This window comes from Diabrotica virgifera, chromosome 2 (assembly GCF_917563875.1).
Source record: "Diabrotica virgifera virgifera chromosome 2, PGI_DIABVI_V3a".
NCBI lineage: Eukaryota > Metazoa > Arthropoda > Insecta > Coleoptera > Chrysomelidae > Diabrotica > Diabrotica virgifera.
The window spans coordinates 13,558,368-13,581,850 of NC_065444.1; the positions used below are offsets into that span (position 1 = coordinate 13,558,368).

The following is a 23,483-nucleotide window of genomic DNA, read 5'->3' on the forward strand; positions in this document are numbered from 1 at the left end:
TAGGGGAATATGGATGTTATGGATGAACAAATATTGTATATTAGTTTTTATTGTTGTGAGGACACAGACAAAAGTAAGTTTATAATTGTAGTAACTTTTTAAATAGTTTTTAAAAGCAACAGGTACGTACTTAATTGTAAATGTTTCAGTATTGTAATAAAAAATTACATTAGTAGGTACTTACCTATTTGGAAAATGTATGTACCTATCTATTTATAGTAGGTAATGCTTTGATTTACATAATTTGATTACCAACAAAATTTCTACCACTCTTCATCTAATATACCTATTGTTTTCTTACTCTATGTTTTGTTGTATTTTAATATTTTAATTCCCTTTGTGAACACACACACACACAAAAATCAAACTAATTTGATTAAATTCAGAACTGTCAAAGAGTAAAACGTTCAGTTAGCCTACCTTCCCACATGACAAGTACAATGCAAGTTTTCATTTTTTTTATTTTTTTTATACATTTTATGATTGTGAATATTATATTTGTTATATAATTTTTTTCAGAAAATGCGTATTTAGTTAAAATTTTTGCCAACAATTATTGTTCAGAAATCATTTCTTTGGTGCACATTTCAATGCGTTTGTGTGTGTTCTATTCTTTTATTTTGTAATTTTTGGTATCTATTGTTTTAATAAAAATGTTTGCAAAGTAGTAATATTAAAATTAGTTTAATATTTAAATAAAATATAAATAAACTGTTTAAAGTACATATATTAATTTCGTTGGAATCATAACAGAAGTATAACTTCTTACGTGAGTACAAAAAAACACACATTCTTTTTTTTTTTTCGTTTGTGATTCAGTCTCTCAGAGAGACACCCAACATCTGGCATTCCATAGCCCTCTGAGTTACGCGAATCTTGTTCTACCTTTTTTGTGAGTGTTAAGGCAGAAACGCATTAGAGAGTCGCGAACGTGACTCGTCGCCAACAAGACGGTGGAAGACTTGGGATTTTCATTAAAAATTGAATCAAGTTCTCGTCGCATCCGCGACTTCCAAATGCGTTCATGAAGATTAAAAACAACGTAAATAATCTGAGACTAGTCTATAGTCTAGTCCGCAACGAGTCGAGTCGCGTCCACGACTTTAATGCGTTTCAGCCTTTAATGTTTCCGCTCCATATAAGTGAGTACAGGTAACACTTCTTCTTCATTTACCATGTTCTTTTAGAACGTTGGTTACCATCACAGCTATCTTAATTTTATTCACTGCCACCCTAAATAGCATGCTTGTATCAACACCATACCAATGAGGCTCTTCTTCGTCCTGGACTGCGTTTGCCTGCTATTTTTCCTTGCATGATATTTTGTAGCAACCTATATTTAGGACCTCTCATTACATGTCCGAAATACTCCAGCTTTCTCAGCTTGATGGTTTTTATGATCTTAGTAGTCTTGCTGAGACGTTCTAGTATTAATTGTGGAGTTTCGAATCTTCTCCATCCAAGAAACTATTAAAATTCTTATATAGCACCACATTTCGAAAGCCTTCAAGGCGATTTAGATCGATTTTATTCACAGTCCAGGACTCGACATCCTAAAGTAAGACCGAGAACACGTAGCAGCGAATTAGGCGGATACTCAATGCCAATTTTAGGTCTATGTTACATAACACCTTGGACATCCTTCTAAAAGCGGCTCTAGCCTGCTCTATCCTAGATCTAATTTCGCTGTGACTTTCTGCGTTACAATTTAATTGCTGTCCAAGGTAAACGATTTTATTAACTTGCTCAAGTTTGGTATTATTTACATATATATAAATAGGTTTTATATGCTGTTGTTTACTTATTACGAGTATTTTGGTTTTACGTATGTTCAGATCCAGACCTGCCTCCCTACAACTCTCAACGACACTATCAAGTAGTGTTTGCAGATCTTCTTGAGTAGAAGCTAGGAGTACTGTATCGTCCGCATATCGCAAATTATTAATGACTTCACCGTTCACAAGTATTCCTTCTTGTTTGTCAGAAAGTGCTTTTCTGAAAATTCTTTCGCAGTAAACGTTGAAAAGCAGGGGTGACAAGAGGCATCTCTGCCGTACTCCTCTTTTAATATTAAGAGCCTGTGATTCCACACCATCTACTAAAACTGATGTTGTTTGATTCCAATATAAATTTGCAATTATTCGAACATCTCTGCCGTCCAAGCCAATGTCTTTTAGAGCTTCGATCAATATAGAGTGCTTAACACGATCAAATGCCTTTTGAAAGTCAATAAAACACACACTGCTCAAAGATTTTTCTATTGAGGCATATGGGTAGGTCCAATTTAAATACACAGTTTAATTTACCAAATACTGCTCAGTTTAATCCTCTGCGACGTGGGGCTCACATGTCTGGTTATCTTTGTCCAACCGAAATTCATGCCCTAAGTACTTATACGATGCAGTCTGCTAAATATCCCTTCCATCAAAACCAATGTTACAATTTACCACCAGACTTCATTATTTGTGTCTTGTTCATGCTAATCTTTAGTCCGACCTCCAAGGTAGTGTGATATAATTTTTCCAACAATGTTACTGCATTTTCCGTGCGATCGGCTATAAGGACGATGTCATCCGCTAATCTCAAATGATTGAGCTTCTCTCCATTTATGTTGATATCATACATGTTAAGATCTGCCATGTTACAAGTAAGTTTTACAAGCGTCGTGAATAGCTTGACGAGAGACGGTGTCTCCTTACCGTACTCCTCGCTGTAGTATGTACTAAGTTTAGCAAATGAACAACAGAGTTTTCTTACTGGAAGATGGTATACATAATATGCAATATTCATCATAAATCAAATTACTGAGAAATCTGTAGAGTATAATAGATGAGTATTTGACAGAGTAATAATCAAAGACGTAATCCATCTTCTGTATAATAGAAAAACTATTGAAAACTAGAAACTATTGAAAACATCTACCAAAAACAATAAAATGGAAGTCAGAATAGATGGACAACTTACAGAACCTATAGTCATAGGTAGCGGAATAAGACGGAGGATTCATTGAGCCTTATGCTCTTCAATTTAGTCATCAATGAAATCACCAAAGTATCAACCAAGGAAAAGGATATAGAAAAGGCAAACAAAGAAGTGAAAGTACTGTGTTACTCAGACGACGCAATCTTAATGGCCCAAGATGATGATAGTCTGCAAAGACTAGTCCACAGATTAAGAGCAAAAGAATTCAATATGACAATCTTAACTCAACTAGAAAACTAAAACAATAATAATAAGCCAAGAACCAATCAGAGGTAAAATAGAAATTGATGGGCTCATTATCGAACAAGTAATGGAAATAAAATATGTATGTACATTGTAATTACACTGTCCAGCAATAGAGACCTGGATAAAGTGAGAGAGCAAGTACAAATAGCTAATAGAGTGGCAGGTAATATTATATCATCTCATCACTGAGATGAAGTCCAGAATTTATAAAACCAATGTAAGTCCAATAATGACTTATGCATCAGAAAACAAGACCCAACACAGCTAGAACTCTGGCCGGTTCTTGTCTCTGGCTAATTTCAACTTTATTTTGGCCGTGACTAGCATGTGGTCTGATCCCACATCTGCTCCTCGTAGGCTACTAACATCTTGTAACCAACTTTTCAATTTTGACTGGACCAGTACATGGTCAATTTGAATTCTGTATCTTCCTCCTGGAGACCTCAACGTTTCATTGTGTATCTTTTTATGCTTAAACATGCTTCCACGTATTATAATCCCGTTTTGTTCACAAGACTGTATCAGTCAAATTCCATTATTATTTCTTTCTCTAAAATTTTTAAAAGATAAATTTTGAAAAATTTTTGTTGCGTAAATTTTAATGCTATCAACTGTTTCGGGAGTCACTTGATAGATATTTTTAAGTACTTGTTGATATGTTTAAGTTTGACAAATACTACTGGGAACGCAAGAGATGAGAGTACTGAGAAGAATTGAATTACAGGAGAAGAAGAGGAAGAATAAATACAGGAAATACGCTGATAGATTGAAAGCGGAGTGAAGCTATTAAAAGAAAATGTAAAGTACAGTCTATAAATGAATGGACACTAAATAGAAAAAAAAATGGAATAACCACATAAGCAGAATTTGGGAAGAATCGTTGGGTCAAAATAGCAAGAGATAAATCATCAATTGGTAGAAGAAGTATCGGCCGACCACGCAAAATATGGAGTGATAACCTTCCATAGAGGTATCTATCCGCCAATGAACAAGCAGAATTGGTTATAAAGAGAAAGAAGAAGAAGAATCTAGATATGAAGACCAAGATCTTGTATAAAAAGGTACAGGATAAACACAAGCAGAAAAAAATGTGCCAATGCATAATCGATAAATAAATGTTTATATAACTAGCACGTTTTTTTTAATTAATAATATTCTACTTAAAAGCGTATTCGCAGAATTTGGGGCCAATATTTTTTAAGTGCATTAATTTTTTTTTCGAATCCTGAAAAAACTAATAAATATTTTTGAAAAATTTAAACGCATAATAAAAGATTACATTATTACCGAGGGCCGAAAGTCCCTTACAAAAAGTTTCTTTTTAATGAGATATTTGAAATTAAAAATCACACTAAATTTTCTCTTGTTTTTCGCCCCTGTAGCTTATTAAAATAAACATAGAAGTTTTCAGGGATTTTCGGCCCTCGGGAATAACGTAATCTTTCATTCTGCGTTTAAAATTTTCAAAAATACTTATTAGTTTTCTCAGGGTTCGAAATAAATGAATGTATTTAAAAAGCATTGGCCCGAAATTTTGCGCCTACTCTCTTAATATTATTTTTAGTTATCTTAAAACATTAAATCACCAGTGGTTCGACTTCTCATTTTTTATTTGATAATTTTAATGGGACACCCAGTAGACAATAACATTAAATATTATTAATATTTGAACTTGAACCTATTTATCAATCATTTTGCATTAATTTCTGGGTTATGACTTGATTACTACCTAAATTTAAAACAAAGCTACCTGTTACATGGGACGAATTCAAAAAGCATAATTCTTCTGTCTTTAAAAAAAATCTAACCCGAAAACAAGTGTCTCAGCTACTGGCTGTGATCTAATTATGTGTTTTGTTTTCCTGATTGTAATTTGAGATAATCCTTTCTTTATTTTAATGTTTATAAAACAATCTTTGACTCGATTTAGTTTGCACGATACAGTCCAGAAGAAACGTAGTTTAATATATAGTAATTTTTTTAGATGCAATAAAAATGCAGCATTGGCAGGTTGATGATTATGGAGATTTGAACACTGATATCGAGAACCAATTGAACATTGGAACCAACGATCTGGTTGGAACTTCCTATAGTGTGAGGTAAGTGTGCCTTCCATAAAATCTTGACTTAGATGCATTCTCTTATCATTACTAATAGTTTGTATGAACAAAAAAGGCCGTACTATCCATGTTAAGTAAATAGTAAGGACGGGGATGTTTCTGCAATTTTTAAGTAAAACTATGCTTTATTTCACGTTAAGAATAGAACATTGCGAATATAGCCCCATGCATTTCTTATGAACGATAGAAGCGCGCTGATGCCACGCCGTACTGATTAAAATGAATCGTATATCGGCAGTCTAGTAGCCACCCGTGCCCGAGAGGTTTGTCAACACTGATCTCCATAAGCTTAACCTTCTATTCTTAACGTGAAATAAAGTATAGCTACATTTACGTCCCATAAGTAAACTTGTATCTTCAACTTATTTAATGAAATATTCAGAAGCATCAAAAACTTATCTTTTTGGAAGTTCCTCTGTATTCTATTCTATCCTACTCATTCATGTAACACACAGATTCCATTTCCATCTTCTCCTTCTTCGCTATCCTGTATTTTACAGGAATCTGTTATTTGGTTATTTGTTATTCTGTCTCTTGTTGTCTTCCCAGCAATTGATTTCAAAGCTAGCGTTCTAAGTATTCTTTTTGTTTCTGCTGTGTCTATTCTCGTTTCGTATTGCATATGTCATTGGTCTTACACATGATTTATACAGAGTGGACCAAAAGTCTGGAAACACCTAATTGTCTCTTAAATGAATGGTCCGAATTGTACAAAAATGGAAATATTTCTATTCTGAAATATGAAGATTTCAAATTTGATAATTGAAATGTTGCCGGCTTTTACCATTTTTCCGATATCATTAGTTACTTTTGTTTTTTAAATACAACAGTTTAAATATCGTATTAGTATTATTATTGGAATCCTCACTTCAGTACGAGTTCAACCATATGTAACACGTGGTCTTTTATCTAGTCGTGAAGATCTTAAATAAATAAAACTTCTCAGTGCCAAATAGTTTTTTGAAACAATTCAGTCAATATACGCTCACGTGCAAAAAAAATCGATCCACTTAAAAATTTGCTCAATTTGATGTCACGAATTTACTAAACCCGTTGTCTGATTTAAGTGATTTTTTTACCATGATATAGCCTTATTCGTTAACAATATCGCTGTAATAATATTGTTGCTAGACAGGTAAACTGTCGTTGTATACTGGGTGTACGAATCAAACTATGTCTTTTTCTCAAAGTTCGCATCACCCTGTGGACTATTCTAGCATTGATAAAATACTGAAATTAAAACCCAACTATAGCCTCAGGTCTTCTTAACATTCTGTTTTTAGATTCATTCGCTTATGTTGGATAATAAAAAAGTTAGGTCCTTTAACAACTGGCCATATTCGTCATCAGTACAGGGTGTTTCTAAATAAGTGCGACAAACTTTAAGGGGTAATTTTACATGAGAAAATAAGGACAGTTTGCTTTATAATCATATGTCCGCAAACTCTTCGTTTCCTAGATACGGGATGTTCAATTTTTTTTTACAACTGACGATTTATTTATTGCTTTAAAACCAGTTGAGATATGCAAATCAAATTTGGTGGGTTTTAAGACGTAGTTATTGCACATTTTTTGACATACAACTAAGAATTTAATATTCCGGTCATAATACCCGTTTGCGCGCCAATGGTGAATATTAAATTCTTAGTTGTATGTCAAAATATGTGCAATAACTACGTCTTAAAACCCACCAAATTTGATTTGCATATCTCAACTGGTTTTAAAGCAATAAATAAATCGTCAGTTGGTAAAAAAAATGAACACCCCGTATCTCGGAAAGGAAGCGTTTGCGGACATCGAACATATGATTATAAAGCAAACTGTCCTTATTTTCTCATGTAAAATTACCCCTTAAAGTTTGTCGCACTTATTTAGAAACACCCTGTACTGATGACGAACATGGCCAGTTGTTAAAGGACCTAACTTTTTTATTACCCAACATAAGCGAATGAATAAATAAAACAGAATGTTAAGAAGACCTGAGGCTATAGTTGGGTTTTAATTTCAATATTTTATAAATGCTAGAATAGTCCACAGGGTGATGCGAACTTTGAGAAAAAGACATAGTTTGATTCGTACACCCAGTATACAACGACAGTTTACCTGTCTAGCAACAATATTATTACAGCGATATTGTTAACGAATAAGGCTATATCATGGTAAAAAAATCACTTAAATCGGACAACGGGTTTAGTAAATTCGTGACATCAAATTGAGCAAATTTTTAAGTGGATCGATTTTTTTGCACCCGAGTGTAGAATGCTGTGATTTTGACATTAATTCATAAAACATAACAATAGCTTGACGTTTATTGAAAACTTTTGTAAAATAAATAAATTGGATCACGCATCCACACTGGATGCGTGAAAACAGTACTCAAAGATCACAAAAACTAAATGTATGATCGGGCATAATGTGTACTCAGTTAACTGTGCCGTTTTTTATAGAAGAAAATTTAACAAGCGATAATTTATTAAGAAATACTACTTAGAAATGAAATTTTACATGATCTGAAAAAAAGTTTGGAGCCAATTTTAATGAGATATGATTTCAGCAAGACGGAGCTACAGTTCATTTTGGTGTAAATGTTCCGCGACATGTTTATATCAGACATTTCTCACGATGCATGTATTGGTAAATTAGGTAGTGTTGAATACCTCCTCGTTCAACCGATTTGAATCCGAAAGATTATTTTTATTGGGGATATTTTGAAAGTAGAATTTATAAATTTAACCAGCAAGTGTTGCAGAGCTAAGGCAAATAATTATCGATGAATCCATATTGATTTCTAAATAAACATGGAAAATGTAATACGCGCATTCTGTACATAGATATAATAGACGTAGGGCCGGTTGTTCGAACGCTAATCAACATTGATCACTAGCAAATATTTAATTACTGTCACAACTGCCAATGTCAACTTTGGTTGGGTTGCTGAAAACATGTTAATTATAATTATGAGATTAGTTAGTCAATTAACATAATAATTATTAACATAATTGATTAACTAATTTCATAATGGTCATCAATAATTATGTTTTCGGCAACCCAACCAAAGTTGACATTGACAGTTGTGACAGTAATTAAGTATTTGATAGTGATCAATGTTGATTAGCGTTCGAACAACCGGCCCTAAGGGCCGGTTGTTCGAACGCTAATCAAAACTGATCATTATCAAATATTTAATTACAATTACATTTGATTAAGCGTACTTCTGACAGATGTCGCATTTTGAGGTTAAGTTGACTGATTTATTTTATTATTTTGGTTTTAATTTAAAATAAATCATAATTAAACTCTTTCTGATGTTAATTTCTTGTTTTTACTTACAGATCAATAATAATAATAAGCAATTTTTAATAATTTAAGAGCTGCGGCTATACTTTAATTACTGTTTTACCTACAATCAATAACTGATTAGTGTTTTACATGTATTTTTCATGTCGCGATTTGATTCCCATCAAGAAAATTGATTACAATAAATGATTGATAATAATCAACTTCTTGATTAGCGTTCGAACAACCGGCCCTAAGAGTCGCTATAGGTGAAATTTCTTAATCATTTTAGGCACGATGGGACCCTATAACTTAAATAGTAGAACCTAAAAGAAAACGTTTGAACACTGTGCCTTCACTTTTCAGTGGCACATGCGTCGACAGGGGCGCATCAAACTTTCCACTTCTGGACGGGATAAATAAATTAAAAGTTACCCTCCCTTACTAACAGAATTAATTTTTTTTATTTTTTTAAGTTCTATGTGATTAACACATAAAATTCAGCGTAATTTTAACCCACCACCCCCTTCCCCCTACCCCCACCATCAAAAACTTCATTTTTCGTTTTTATTTTTTTTTTGGTGGGATGCAATCAATTTTAAAATTTCAAAAAATTCACAAGCATAGCTGAGGATTTTATAAAACATGCCTATTTTTTATAGACTCATAGGCAGAGTGTACATAACCTCAAAAAATTTAAAAAAAAATTTTTTTTTTCAAAAAAGCTTTAACTTTTTTTGAGGAATAGCCACATGTCTAATTTTTTCTTAATTTTGTGTGTTTTATCAAACACTGTATTTTTAAAAATGAATAACCATTTTCAATTTTGTTTGAACTTAGTCTTTTTACTATATTTTTAATTTTTTTCAGATTTTTCTGTAAGGCTCCCCACCTTCAAAAATCCGAAAAACTGTTTTTTGGGGGGTTTTGGGGGATTTTCCCTATTTTATAGACTTCATAATATATAATTTTGTTTTTATAGGTTATATGTAACTTGAAGTAAGTGAGTCCTTTAGAATATTTAAAAATCAGAAAAACACGTTCAAACCCCCCAAAACCCCCTTAAAAAAACAGTTTTTTGGATTTTTAAAGGTGACCAGCGTTACAGAAAAATCTGAAAAAATTAGAAATATAGTGTTTGATAAAATACACAAGACTAAGAAAAAATTAGATCTGCAGCTATCCCCAAAAAAAAGTTATATACTTTTTTCCAAAAAAAAATTTTAAAATTTTTTTGAGGTTATGTACACTCAACCTACAGGTCTATAAAAAATAGACGTGTTTTATAAAAGCCTTAACTATGCTTGTGAATTTTTTGAAATTTTAAAATTGATTGCATCCAACAAAAAAAAAATAAAATCCAAAAATAAAGTTTTTGATGTTGGGGGCAGGGAGAAGGGGGTGGTGGGTTAAAATTACGATAAATCTTATGTCTTAATCACATAGAACTTAAAAAAAATGAAAAAAATTAAATTCTGGTAATAAGGGAGGGTATTTTTTAATTTATGTATCCCGTCCATAAGTGGAAAGTTTGATGCGCCACTGTCGACGCATGTGCCACTGAAAAGTGACGGCACAGTGCTCAAACGTTTTCTTTTAGGTTCTACTATTTAACTTATAGGGTCCCGTCGTGCCTAAAATGATTAAGAAATTTCACCTATAGCGGCTCCTAGTCTATAATAACAAATATATTCTTTAGACAAGGTCCGAAAAATAGCGTAATGCAGAGCAGTTCGGGTCGGTGGTGTATCTATCTCTCTCTACCGGCGCTTAGCTTTCTCTCTCTAGCATATGATGGCCGCTGCCTCTGTGTCTGTGTCGTTCCATTACTCCCACCTCTTGGTACAGTCGGAAAAATGAAAGAATACCCATGAACGATCACATCAATCACTTATTTTGTATTTGCTATCTTTTTCTATAACAAACGTTTGTTATTAATAGAAAATGACAGCAAATACAAAATAAGTGATTGATGTGATCATTCATGGGTATTCTTTCATTTTTCCGACTGTAGATACGCTCATAATCGTACGACAGACAAAGATAGCTAGACCACCGTACTTGATATTGGCGTTACACCCCGATGCATTGAGTGGCATATCCCTAGCCTGGTCTATTGTTAATATGTCTATGATTCTGTATCGTTTAGGACACTGTCAAGTTAAAAATGGATGAAATGTAGAACACTTGATTAGGTAAATATTAATTTAGTAATGTAGTAAACTTCTAATTTTTATGGTCAAATTTGGTTGTGCATAGTTTGAATCAAAAAATTTATTGAGACTATTAGGTGTTTTTAGGCTTTTGTTTTATCTTTTTAAGATGTTATTTACTACATAAAATCAAAAGTATTGAGATTTCAATAACAGTACAATGTACAGAGCGTTGTATTTAAAAAACCAAAGTGACTAATGATAGAAAAATTATAAATCTGGCAACGTTCTGGCAATTTCAAATATTCTTATTGCAAAATAGGTATGGTATATCCCTGTTTTAGTATAATTCGGACCAACCATCCTGAGATAAGGCGCTTCTAGTCCTTTGGTCTAGTCCTTTGGTTAGAAGTAATATTGTGAACTGAAAACAAAAAATATTGGATAATTCGATAAAAATATAATGAAAACAGAGATATTTTTCTAGAGAGCTAGGAGGTAGATCTCTACGACCTGTTGAGCTTTATACAGATGAGTCCCTGAATCTTTACCCGTGCGTCATCATTTAAAGCATACGAAATAAGTCGATGATAAGTCCGAAATTGAAATTTACTAAACGCAACAGCAAGTGACAGTAAGTAGCTACTGCTCCTATTACGGGTTAAAATTTGAGTTATCAAATATGTGTTTTATCTCGCCAGGTATTAATGACGCACGGGTAAAGATTCGTGGACTCTACTGTAAACATGGTCGACAGAGGTTTCAATATAAAAACATTAATATTAAATGTATTAAAGCTCCTTACCTGTTGTCAGCAGTTTTATACTTTACCACTAATATAGTGCCCACTTCACTTTTCGTATTTTTAAAATAATTATACACGTTTAATATTATTTGGTGACCCTGTTCTTTAATAACTCTTACATTAAGAAGTTTTGACAACAAGTTTTAAGAAACTAAACATTTTTTAAAAAAAGTGACTACACAATATTTAGCAGTATTACATAAAAAAGACTATTTAATAAAAAAGGAGGTCAAGTAAAGAAGAGTGAGAAATAAGTCAAATAATTCAACATGGCAATTAGTTGTTGACAATTTACATTACACTACATTTGACAAAATATAAGAAAAAAATCCTAAAGTTGTTCGGGGATCAAGAGTTAATGTTGTATAATAAGAATAAGGACAATAAGGATAATAAGTATGTGCTTTACCCATTTTAATTTTTGTAACCCTTGATCAGTGGTTGTCACCAAGTAAGTATATATAAATATGTCCAAATCGAAACCTAATTTTAAGTATATCTAAAGAAAGAGATCCTCTATCATATTATCATTGAACCGTGTTTGTTAATAGATACCAATGCTTCAAACTGGTTTTTTCTGCATTTGAACAAATATCGGCCTTAATCCTGACTATTTTTATAATTTTATTTTTAAAAGAGTAATATATTCCACAATATCTGATCTTTTGTGAAAATCATTATGTATAGTAGAAGATAAAAATTATAATCATGTTATGTATATTAAGTAAGGGGGACATTCGTTAAGTTAAATTCGCAGCCTCATATTTATTTGACCATTTAATTTCTATGACGCAAATTGTGCTTATGATTTGTCATGACAAATGACAAATAAGAAATTTGAGATAATATATACTCACGGACAAAAATGTTGCATATGCATGTGAAATTCATTTTTTTTCTGCTGCTATCTTTAGCCCTCCAGTATCTTAGGAATAGGATTCCTTTTCCGAATGCGATGTTTTAAAGTGTCATATAAATGTTATAATCGGATTTAAATCTGACCTGGACTATATTATGGCCAATATAATTTTTAAATTGAATCTCATCAAGGTAGGTATTAACTGTTCTAGTGACATGAAGACGTGCATTCACATCAATATGTCATATCCAATATGGCTTGCAAATGGAGAACGTGATCTCCCAAAATGTTTTCAATGTACATGCCAGTTGGCATTCGCCTAATCACCCCCACGTGTTCGGTATTCCCTTTCAAAGCAATACTGCTCCGTAGCACTATGCCGCCACCACCAAAACTAACGCTCTGTATGATATTACAACTGACATACTGTTCGCCAACTCTTCTGTAGACGAAGTTTTGTCCATCCTTCTTCTAAATAATTGATGGATTCGACCGTTACTTGATGGAAGTTCATTTTATCTCACAATAAAACACTGAAAAACGTTTGTTTTTCTATACTTCCACAAAATTTATTACAACTATGTTATTACTACAGCTGTTTCGGCAAAGTGCCTTTCTCAAGTGATATATTTTACAATGTGTTTGCCTTTTTAAGTCTTTAACTGAAGAGGTTGAGGAGTGGGGAGCTGTTTGTCTCGAGTTGGTCATTCAGAATTATATCTGTATTTTTCAATTTATTAATTTCCATTGATTCTAAAAGTGATAGCTTAAGGCCTTTATTTTGAATATGTAGAATTTGAAACTCTTCATTGAAAGAATGATTATGATCTAGAAGGTGAAGTGCGTATGTAGAAGTGTCTGTTTTTCTATTGTTGAAAGCCCTTTTGTGTTCTGCTATCCGTTTGTCAAAAGTTCTGCCAGTTTGACCGATGTAAGTTTTCGGACAGTCACCACAAGTTAGTTTGTACACACCACTCTGTAGTTGCTTTCTCTTTCGGCTTTTATTGTTTTTAATATGTTTGCTTAAGTTGTTGTTAGTTCTGAAAGCTGGTGTTATTCCTTTCTTTTTTATGTATCTGGCTATTTTTGTTGTTATTTTGCCGGTATATGGGAGAGAGCAGAAGGTACTGGGTTCTTTCTATGGTGGTGGATACACTAATTTCAAGGCTTTCTTATGGAGTTTTTGGTTTAAAATGTTGTTAACTGTTTGTTCGTTATAGCCATTGTTTACTGCTATTTGTCTAATGATATTTAGTTCTGTCTCGAAGTTATTTTTTGTCATAGGAATTTCTGTCAGTCTATGTATCATGCTATGGTAGGCTGCTAATTTGTGTTGTGTAGGATGGGATGATGAATTGTGTATAGTTGTGTCAGTATGGGTAGGTTTATGATATACGGAGAACTCATGTTTGTTGTGTAGTCTGGTAATCGTTACATCTAGAAAGTTTATGGAATTATTCTGTTCTGTTTCTATTGTGAACTCAATATTACTATGAAGTGAATTAATGTATGATAGAAATTGGTCAAGTTGTCTGTTAGTTCCTGTAAAGCAGACTAGTATGTCATCCACGTATCTCCACCAATATAAGAACTGTTTAAATAAGGGGTGTTTAGAAATTGTTGTTTCAAGTTGGTTCATAAATATATCTGATAGTAATGGGCTTAGAGGATTACCCATAATAAGTCCTGCACTGTTGTTTGTGTAAATTTGATTATTGAATTCAAAATAGTCTTGATTTATGCAAATTTCAAGAAGGTGTAAAATTTCAGATGCAATGATCGGGTTTGTACTATTATGTTCTAAAAGGTTTTTAACTAAAACAAAAGTTTCTGTAGGAGGAACACTAGGAAAAAGATTTTTTACGTCAAATGAAATTAGTCTGGAGTTGTTGGGCAATTGAAAATGTTGTATTTTATTAACTAGTTCTAGTGTATTTTTTACGGTGAATTTAGGTGAAAATTTAGTGTATTCTGTAATAATATCTGACAGTTTTTTTGAAAGTTTATATGACGGAGCTGTATAAAAAGAAACTACAGGTCTTATTGGGTGGTCAGGTTTGTGTAGTTTAATAAAAGAGTATAATTTAGGGGGTTGTGGGTTCATAATATTAAGGTATTTCTGTTCTGTTGGATTTAGTATTGATTTTGAATTTCCAATGGCTAGTTTAATTTGTTTTCGGTATTTTTCTGTGGGGTCTTTGTTTAGTGTTATACTATTTTGGTTATTTAAAAATTCTATTGTTTTGTTATTATAGTCACTTTTATCGATAGCAATAGACTTCTTCCATATGATGAACGGTATGCCAGATGTAACCTCATACAGAGTATTAATTTTTGTGGTGGCGGCATAGTGCTATGGAGTCATATTTCTTGGATAAGAGATAAGGAACTCGTGGTGATTGAGTGAATGACAGCTGATATGTACATTAAAAACATTTTAGAAGATCATGTTTTGCCATTTACCAGCCATATCTGATAACGAATTAAGACCATAGTAATGAGTTTATTGTTTGTACCATGTTTCTGTCCTGTTGTATTTTTTGCTGAATGTCCCGTTTTGACGTTCCTTTTTTTCCCAATTTTCATATACTTCGGTTAACTTTCGAATCATATAATCCATAATGTCTTCGTTTGCCATACAATTATTAATTAACATACAAATATTATTTAATTCTATTAGTATTTACGGTTCGAATTTTATTATCACATTGGAGATGTTTCCAGGTCCTTTGTCTTTCCTTTTTTTCATTTCCTTTCGTTCGTGTTACCCTGTCCTTACTTCGTCTTTATTGCCTTACTTACTTATCGTCTTTACTTCGTCTTCGCCTATTGGATCTGTTCTGAAATCTCTGTGATTTATTTCGTAATGTGATGTAATGTGTTGCTCTCTGCAATAGGGATTTGTAGTATTATTTCTACTTTGACATACTTATGGAGTTTAACCTCCTTGTCGTTATTTCTGAGGTTTCCAATAAACTTCCGTACTTCAGATACTCGAGTTCCACCCCTTTTGGTCACAGTTTTCTTAACTTCCCTTGTTACAATAAGTGCTCATTATCCAGTGTTCTGGATTTTGTGTTTATAGCCAGATTTGATAGGCTTTCTTTTTGGTGTCTACCAACTCTCTTATTTCTTGTGAGCGCCACTCCGGATCTTGGTTTCGCACATTTTTCCTATACCTTATGGCCTCTTGCGCTGTTTTCTAGTTCAGTGATAAATTTGGATTGCGTCGTGCTTAAAAGGTACACTCTGGATTCTTAGTATATCGAGTTCACACAAAAATCTCTACTATAGTCCGTTCGCTAAACTCAGACACAATTGGCTAGTAATTTTACTAGTTACAAAATTGGCAAAAAATAATTACTAAATAGTTAATAATTATTAAATAGTTAGTAATTTTGCCAATTTTGGCAAAATTGGCCAAAAACAAAAAAATTACCCACTAAATCACTAGCCAGTTGTGTCTGAGTTTAGCGAACAGACTATCATTTAATATGTATGGTGCTTCTCAGAGGCTTTTTGAAGATATTCTTCTTTAGGCGCGATTCGATTGAGGGTAAAATTGTACATAAATCTCGCGCCTGCGCAGACAGTAGGTACACAGACAGTATGTAGTTTATTGCTAATCTTTCAAGATAGGTATGTATGTATCTGTAACCGTGCAAATAAGTCATTAAAAGAATATATTAGTGTTTTTAGGAAATGTATTATTTATTATAATATTATGTAAGCATAACATTTTTACACTATATGTCGCCGTGTTGTTTAATTATATCCGAAACTTACATGTCAAGATAATAAAAAATAACAAAGTAATGAAAAACAAGTAATCAAATAATAATTAAATTTAATTATTTCAATTAAGCAAATACTCATAATGTTGCCCTCAATTATTGTCAAATTGTCAATGGGCAGTGTTATGAGCATTAGCCTCAATGAAATAATGAAATTCAATTATTATTTGATTACTTGTTTTTCATTACTTTGTTATTTTTTATTATCTTGTAAATGGTAGGGAATAAAAATTTGAAATTTTGCAGTTGTGTATAGCTTTACACACCCTATCAAAATGACAGTGTTGCCATTTAAGAAAATCAACTGTGACGTCATATCTCTAAATTGGGACACCCTGTATACATTATTATTGTATGTTAAAAATGACAATTTAAAATACTAATCGACAAGTCTAAGCATTTTTCAAAAAAACAATTAGTATTTTAATTATTGAATTTATTCCAAATTACAGACATAACTTTGTTATTTTCTATTATCTTGTAAATGGTAGAGAATAAAAATTTGATATTTTGTATTTGTGTATAACTTAGCACACCCTATCAAAATAGCTATCAAAATGACACTGTTGTCATTTAAGAAAATCAACGATGACGTCATATCTCTAAATTGGGACACCCTGTATACATTATTATTGTATGCCAAAAAAGGCAATTTGAAATACTAATCGACGGGTCTGAGCATTTTTCAAAAAAACAATGAGTATTTGAGATATTGAATTTATTCCAAATTACAGACTCTCTCTGTATAATTTTAAGAATGTAGAGAATCATAGCATGACATTTTAGTTAAATCTGACAGTTGTCAGAATCGTAATCGTAATTTGGTATAAAAACAAATCAATTGTATGAATCTCATAAAAAGGTATATTCTTTGATTTGTATAGTCTTATAAATTGTACAGATTATAGTCGTGTAGATAATACATAAATCATTTTTGTTCGATTATAGCGCCATCTATCAACAACTAGAATAAATGTTATAAAATGACTTTAATCACGGACGTACCTTTGTTTCTGTCACTTCCAACTTAGAAAGAAATCGAAAAACTGTGACGCACTGAAAGATGCCTCTGAGGAGTATATTTAAACTTGGACAAACCAACAGTACTACTGTGCATTAATTTAAAATACTTATTTATTCCTTACAGTAATAATTATGGTCCCTATATTTATTTATTTTTTTTTTTAGCGAAAATGTATTGTCTATGAATGGTTTGACTATTTTCAAACAAGAAGCTCCCTCACCCACATCCAGCGATGTCACCACGTTACAAATAGCACGGAAGAATCACAGTCCAACAACACATACCAATGTCGCCGTTAATAGCACAATGGAAGACAACAACAGTCAAAATATGTTCAACAACACCATCAGTCAGTTGCTTAGCCATGGAAATCTGGTTGGATTGCAAAATGTAATGGAAAGTAAGTATGCAGTTCGCTAAATGTAATATTAGGTTTGTTCACGATCAATAGACAAGAAAAAACAAAAGATAAGTAACAAGAACTTCGTAGAATTGTATTCTGTATCACCTATATGAGCCAAATGTAGACAACTTACACCACAACTTGCAGTAAAAACAAAAAGTATTTTTCCGGTCTTTCACTTGTTTTTTCCAGTCTCTTGTTCCCATTTCTTCTGTCAGTGCGGATAGAAACTACTTCCTTCACCGTCTCCCCTTTTTTTCTTCCCTTAATCTCTTGCTTGTAAAACTCTTAGGATGTTTTTTTCTTTTAGCATTTGTAAAACATGTCCCCAACCATGTAACTCTCTGTAACCTGATTTTCTATATTTTTGAGGTTTCTAATACATCTCCATTAGCTCCTAGTATGTTTTAGTGCTGTTGATTCTAGTTACTTTCGAGTATTCGTTACAAATAGTTACTTCTGTATAAAGTAATCATTTACAGTATTCGTTACTTTGATTACAATTACTACTTTTGTTACTTTTGTATTTGAGTACTGGTAATCATATCGAGAATCGTATTTCTCAGTAGGTAGGTATTTTGTATAGGTATTGATATAGATCTATACTGCGTTCCACGGTCACCTTTCAGTACAGATTCTTATGAAGAACAGTGTTGCAAAGAGATATTAATATTTATATTAAATAAATTTTAAAGTATTTTTATACCACACTTGGTGGTAATGTAAATTTTTGGAAAGTAGTAGGTAAGTAAAAATTAGTTTAATCTTTAAATACAAATAACCTGTTGAAAGTATATTTATTTCGTTGAAATCATATAATAGAAGTATAACTTCTTACGTACGTACAAAGTACACGTGTTAAAATATACCTTTTTAAGGCACTCATGTGCCTTACTTTCACATGCGTGCCTTAAAATTGTACTTTTAACACTTATATCTTAAATACCTATTAATTAAATCTGTGGCTTGGTTTTAAAAGGGCCAATGTCAAATTTTTGTTTTTTTGTACAGCTTTCTTTTGAATTTAATATTGACCAAACAAAATGCAAGAAATTGACACTGGCCCTTTTAGAATTAAGCCACATTATGTGACTTAGTGTTAAAATGGCCAATTTCAATTTTTTGCATTTTGTTTGGTCAATATTAAATTCAAAAGAAAGCTGTACAAAAAAACAAAAATTTGACATTGGCCCTTTTAGAACCAAACCACAGAATTATAATTAATATTCAAATGATATATCTTTAATATCGTATAAATATCTTTCATAGTACCTATCTATGAATTATTTAAAAATAATAAAACCCACAGATTTTCAAATCAAGATGTTTTGGACTTCTGGAATATTCTTTTTAGACGGACTTTAAGTTCGTCTGCTTAAAACCGGCAACACTGAGCTGCAAGGTTCCATAAGTTTTATATTGGGATATGCTGCCCACACTGCAAAATGACTGCGGAACGCAGAATAGATAAAAATATAGGGTTCTCGCATTCGATCTTTGTTAAGAGATACATTACATATTTTACGTATACCATTATTTTTCCTTTTTCCTCCCTTTTTCCCATTTTCCCTGTTTCATCTTCTATCTTCTCCTCACCCTCACACCCTTAAAACGCTTCAGACCGATAACGATATTCGATAACAATCGTAAAATACCGGTCCCGTCCGTTACTCGCTGGGATACGATTGGTACGAAATAACGAAGTAATCAGAGTAATCAAAGTAGATACAATAGTCGTTACTCGCTCTGATACGATTGGTACGAAGTAATCAGAGTAATCAAAGTAACGATTTGCCTCTCTGTATAGTAATCGTTACTTTCGATATTCGTAAGTAACGAGTACTTTGTAACGAATAGATACTTTTTCAACATCTCTCGTATGTTCTGCGCTATTCTCCGTCAGCCTGCTTTATACGATTAAAAACTTTTCTCTAAATTTTCTTCTCCCAAACCTCTAACGTTTTTTCTTTCTGATTCATTGTCTAAGTTTCACATGCGTACAACACCGTTGGTTTCACTATTGTTTCATAATTTCGAATCTTGGCTGCCCTGGACATAGGCTATTGATTATATTCAAAATAAGATAGCTAAAAGGAACTACAACGTTAACGGGGTTTTATTATTTCATATAGTCAATGGACATCTATATATGAAAAAACCGCGGAGTGCTACCATTTAAAGGGGTGCGTTTTTGAGAAATGGGTGAATTAGTCCCTGGGCACAGGTTACATTAGGGTGAGTTCTATGTACTTTTGGTACAAACATATCTACATCAAAGCTGTTCCTGGTTAAATTTCCTATCCAAATATCACTTTTTAAAGTCAATGGTACCTTTTTTACAAAAATATATTTAAAAGAAAAAGCACAAAGAAACCTAAAAGAAAAAAAAAGAATGTGTGTGTACTTTGTACGCACGCAAGAAGTTATACTTCTATTATATGATTTAAACGAAATTAATATACTTTTTATTTATATTTTGTTTAAATATTAAACTAATTTACTACTTCTCAAACATTTTTATTAGAACAGTGCCAAAAATTAAAATAATAAAAGAATAAAACACACACAAACACATTAAACAAGCCACAAATGATGTCTGAACATTAATTGTCGAAAATTTTTTTAACTAAATACGTATTTTCTGAAAATACAATTATATAATAAATATACTTACAATCATAAAATGTATTAAAAAAACAAAAAAGAAAGTTTCTATTGGGACTCGAACCACCGCTGATAAGAGCGGTTGGTATTGGAATTCATTCGCCTTCTCCGATTAGCCACGGACAGTATGTGTCATTATTTACGAAGATCGACTAACTAAACGGATTAAACTTGTGATATTTTGATATTTTGAAAATTGATCAAATTATTTTAATTTTGAATTGAAATGATTTAGAATTGAAAAAATACAACAAAACATAGAGTAAATAAACAATATATTAGGTGAATATTGATAGAAATTTTGATGGTAATCAAATTATATAAATAAAAGTATTACATACTATGTATTTTGGCAGATCAAATAGGTAGGTTTATACCCATGATACACTAACAATTATTACGTACCTGTTGCTTTTAAAAACTATTTAAAAGTCACTACAATATTATAAACTTTGTTTCTGTCCTCACAACAATAAAACTAATATATTATACATTTGTTTACCTTTACCTTTACCTCCAAACCACAGCTGCCATATCGGATAATTTTTGACATGTCATTTGAACATCCAATCAGAACAAAGTTATAATGCGCATGCGCCGGGCTGATAGGTTTTAACATATAAAAAAATCACCCTCTATCGCCGGTAAAGAAGTATAACTTCAAAAAATTTTGTTTTTTGTCCCATAACTTTTGTCCACGAGGATATAGGTATAGACATTGCTTTACGAAAAAAAAACATACATATTTCTTCTTTAAAATGTTGTTTAGTAGAGGTAACTAGAATTTACAGTTTTCAAAAATAAATTTTCAAAGTTCGCAACTCACAGCAATTTTGGGCAATTTTCCTTGTTTTTTCGCAAATATTGTTCTGTAACTTTTTTCTACGTAACTTTAGGTATATGCAATGGTACACGTAATAGGAATAGAAATCAATTACCTTTAAATCGGTCTACTGTATAACGTTGTACGACTTTTTTTAAAGAGATTATGGTTTTTCAAGCTTTTATACTATTAACGATTTTTTATAATATAATTTAAAAATAAAATAATATTAGGTATTATATAATATATTATATAATATAATATATTAGTATATATTATATATTAGGTATATAATACCTAATATAAAAAAAATATTATTTTTTACATTTTTTTACGATTATTTTTGAAATTTCCCATTATAACTTTTTTTTTGTACATGAATATACTATATATTGCTCAATAAAGAGGGCTTACTTTCTGTTCTTTAAAATGGTGTATCATCTCTATTTAAATATGTAATGGACACCGAGTGGTTCTTTGATATTTTTTTACCTGTATTATTTAAAATTATTTCTTTTACAAAAATTACATAAACATCAGTCTTAGAAAACATCACTTTAGTTAAAATTATTTAAACGTTGACATTTAAAAAATTTTCAAAATCAAAGTCCATCTCTTCCTTAGCATTAGCTTCAATATCTTCCTCTGACACCTTAGTTATCTTAGAGTTCCCACCAATTAGTACCCATGCACATGCACCCTTTGCAGAATATTGAACAACTAATTCCTATCTTCCTACAACCGCAGTTTTTTGTACATCCTTTGGTACATTTACATGCTATTTTTTCAAGCAAAGCTTGTGGTGCAGGATCTTTGACAGTAAATATTGGAATTAATCCATATTTAGAAGTTTGCCCGGCCGAGTCAAGTGGATCCAAAGTATTACCTATAAAAAATAAGATTCAAGCATAACACACAATCATATAAAAAAGTTATAATGAGGAATTTAAAAAATAATCCTAAAATCAAAAATCGTTGCAAGTACTTATTACATTTTGAAAAAGCATATCTTATTCAAAAATAATCCTAGAATTTTTTATAATACACCATTTTAAAGTAAACAGAATAAGCTTTCTTCTTTATTATATAATATAATACCTAAATGTAGAAAAAAAAATTTATAATGGGAAATTTAAAACATAATCGTAAAAAACATAAAAACGTTAAAATATAAAGTCTTGAAAGAGATAACCTCTTTAAAAGAAGTCGTACACATTAGCATATTTTAAAGGTAATTGATTTCAATTCCTTTTACATGTACCATCTCCTATGCCTAAAGTTACGTAGAAAAAAGTTACAGGACAATATTTGCGAAATAACAAGGAAAATTGCCCAAAATTGCTGTGAGTGGCGAACTTTGAAAAATCATATTTCGAAAACTGTAAAACATGACCTCTACCAAACATAATTTTAAAGACAAAACATGTAAGTTTTTTTTTCTGTAAAGCAATGTCTATACCTATATCCCCATGGACAAAAGTTATGGGACAAAAAACAAAATTTCTTTCTTTTGTGTCTCTTTGTGCTTTTTTTTAACATATTTTTGTAAAAAAAAGTATCTTTGACTTTAAAAAGTTATATTAGATAGGAAATTTAACCAGGAACAATTTTTATGTAGACGTGTTTGTACCAGAAGTGCGTAGAACTCACCCTAATGTAACCTGTGCACAGGGACTAATTCACCCATTTCTCAAAAACGCACCAATGTAAATGGTAGCACTCCGCGGTTTTTTAATATATAGAGATTCATTGACCATATGAAATAATAAAACCCTGTTAACGTTGTAGTTCCTTTCTGTAGTACATAATCAATAGCCTAACACATTTTTTGCCTTCAACAGCGCGTTTAATTGCCGCGTCCTCATTGGTAAAAATTTGTGTCGAACCAGCTGTTCGTCGCAAATATTTGCGTGCTCGAAGTAAATTGTGCTAGTGTGGACGTGTTCGTCGCATAAATCGGACGCAAGAATTTTCGACGCACACAACGCAGACGGCGCATCGGTTATCGTTTTAGAGCGAAGATCAAATGATTTGAGCACCGCGTCCTCACTGGTAAAAATTTGCGACGAACCATTAGTTCAATACGCACGAAAAATTTACCAGTGAGAACGCGGCATAATGATCGTACTGTTTTGGTACCTTTCAACAACCGTTTACCTATTTTTCTCTCTTCGTCTCCTCTACTTGTAATTGTTACTCCAAGGAACTCAAATTCAGTTACCTTCTCAAATTTATACTTTTTGTCATTCCTCCTTAGAGTGATATTTACTTTTATTATTATTTATTATTTAAATACTTGTATTATTTTTAGCTCTCTTATTACTTCCAGTAACT

General features: G+C 31.9%; 1 protein-coding gene across 1 annotated transcript in view; it reads left to right on the plus strand.

Annotated features, from left to right (window-relative positions):
• Positions 1–23,483, plus strand: part of LOC114338447 (transcription factor CP2-like protein 1) — a 126,351-nt gene that overhangs the window by 32,249 nt on the left and 70,619 nt on the right. Inside the window, exons 4-5 of the mRNA XM_028289051.2 lie at positions 5,213–5,327; positions 17,424–17,659. Of these exons, the coding sequence (XP_028144852.2) occupies positions 5,213–5,327; positions 17,424–17,659 (351 nt within the window). The remainder of the gene's footprint in view (positions 1–5,212; positions 5,328–17,423; positions 17,660–23,483) is intronic.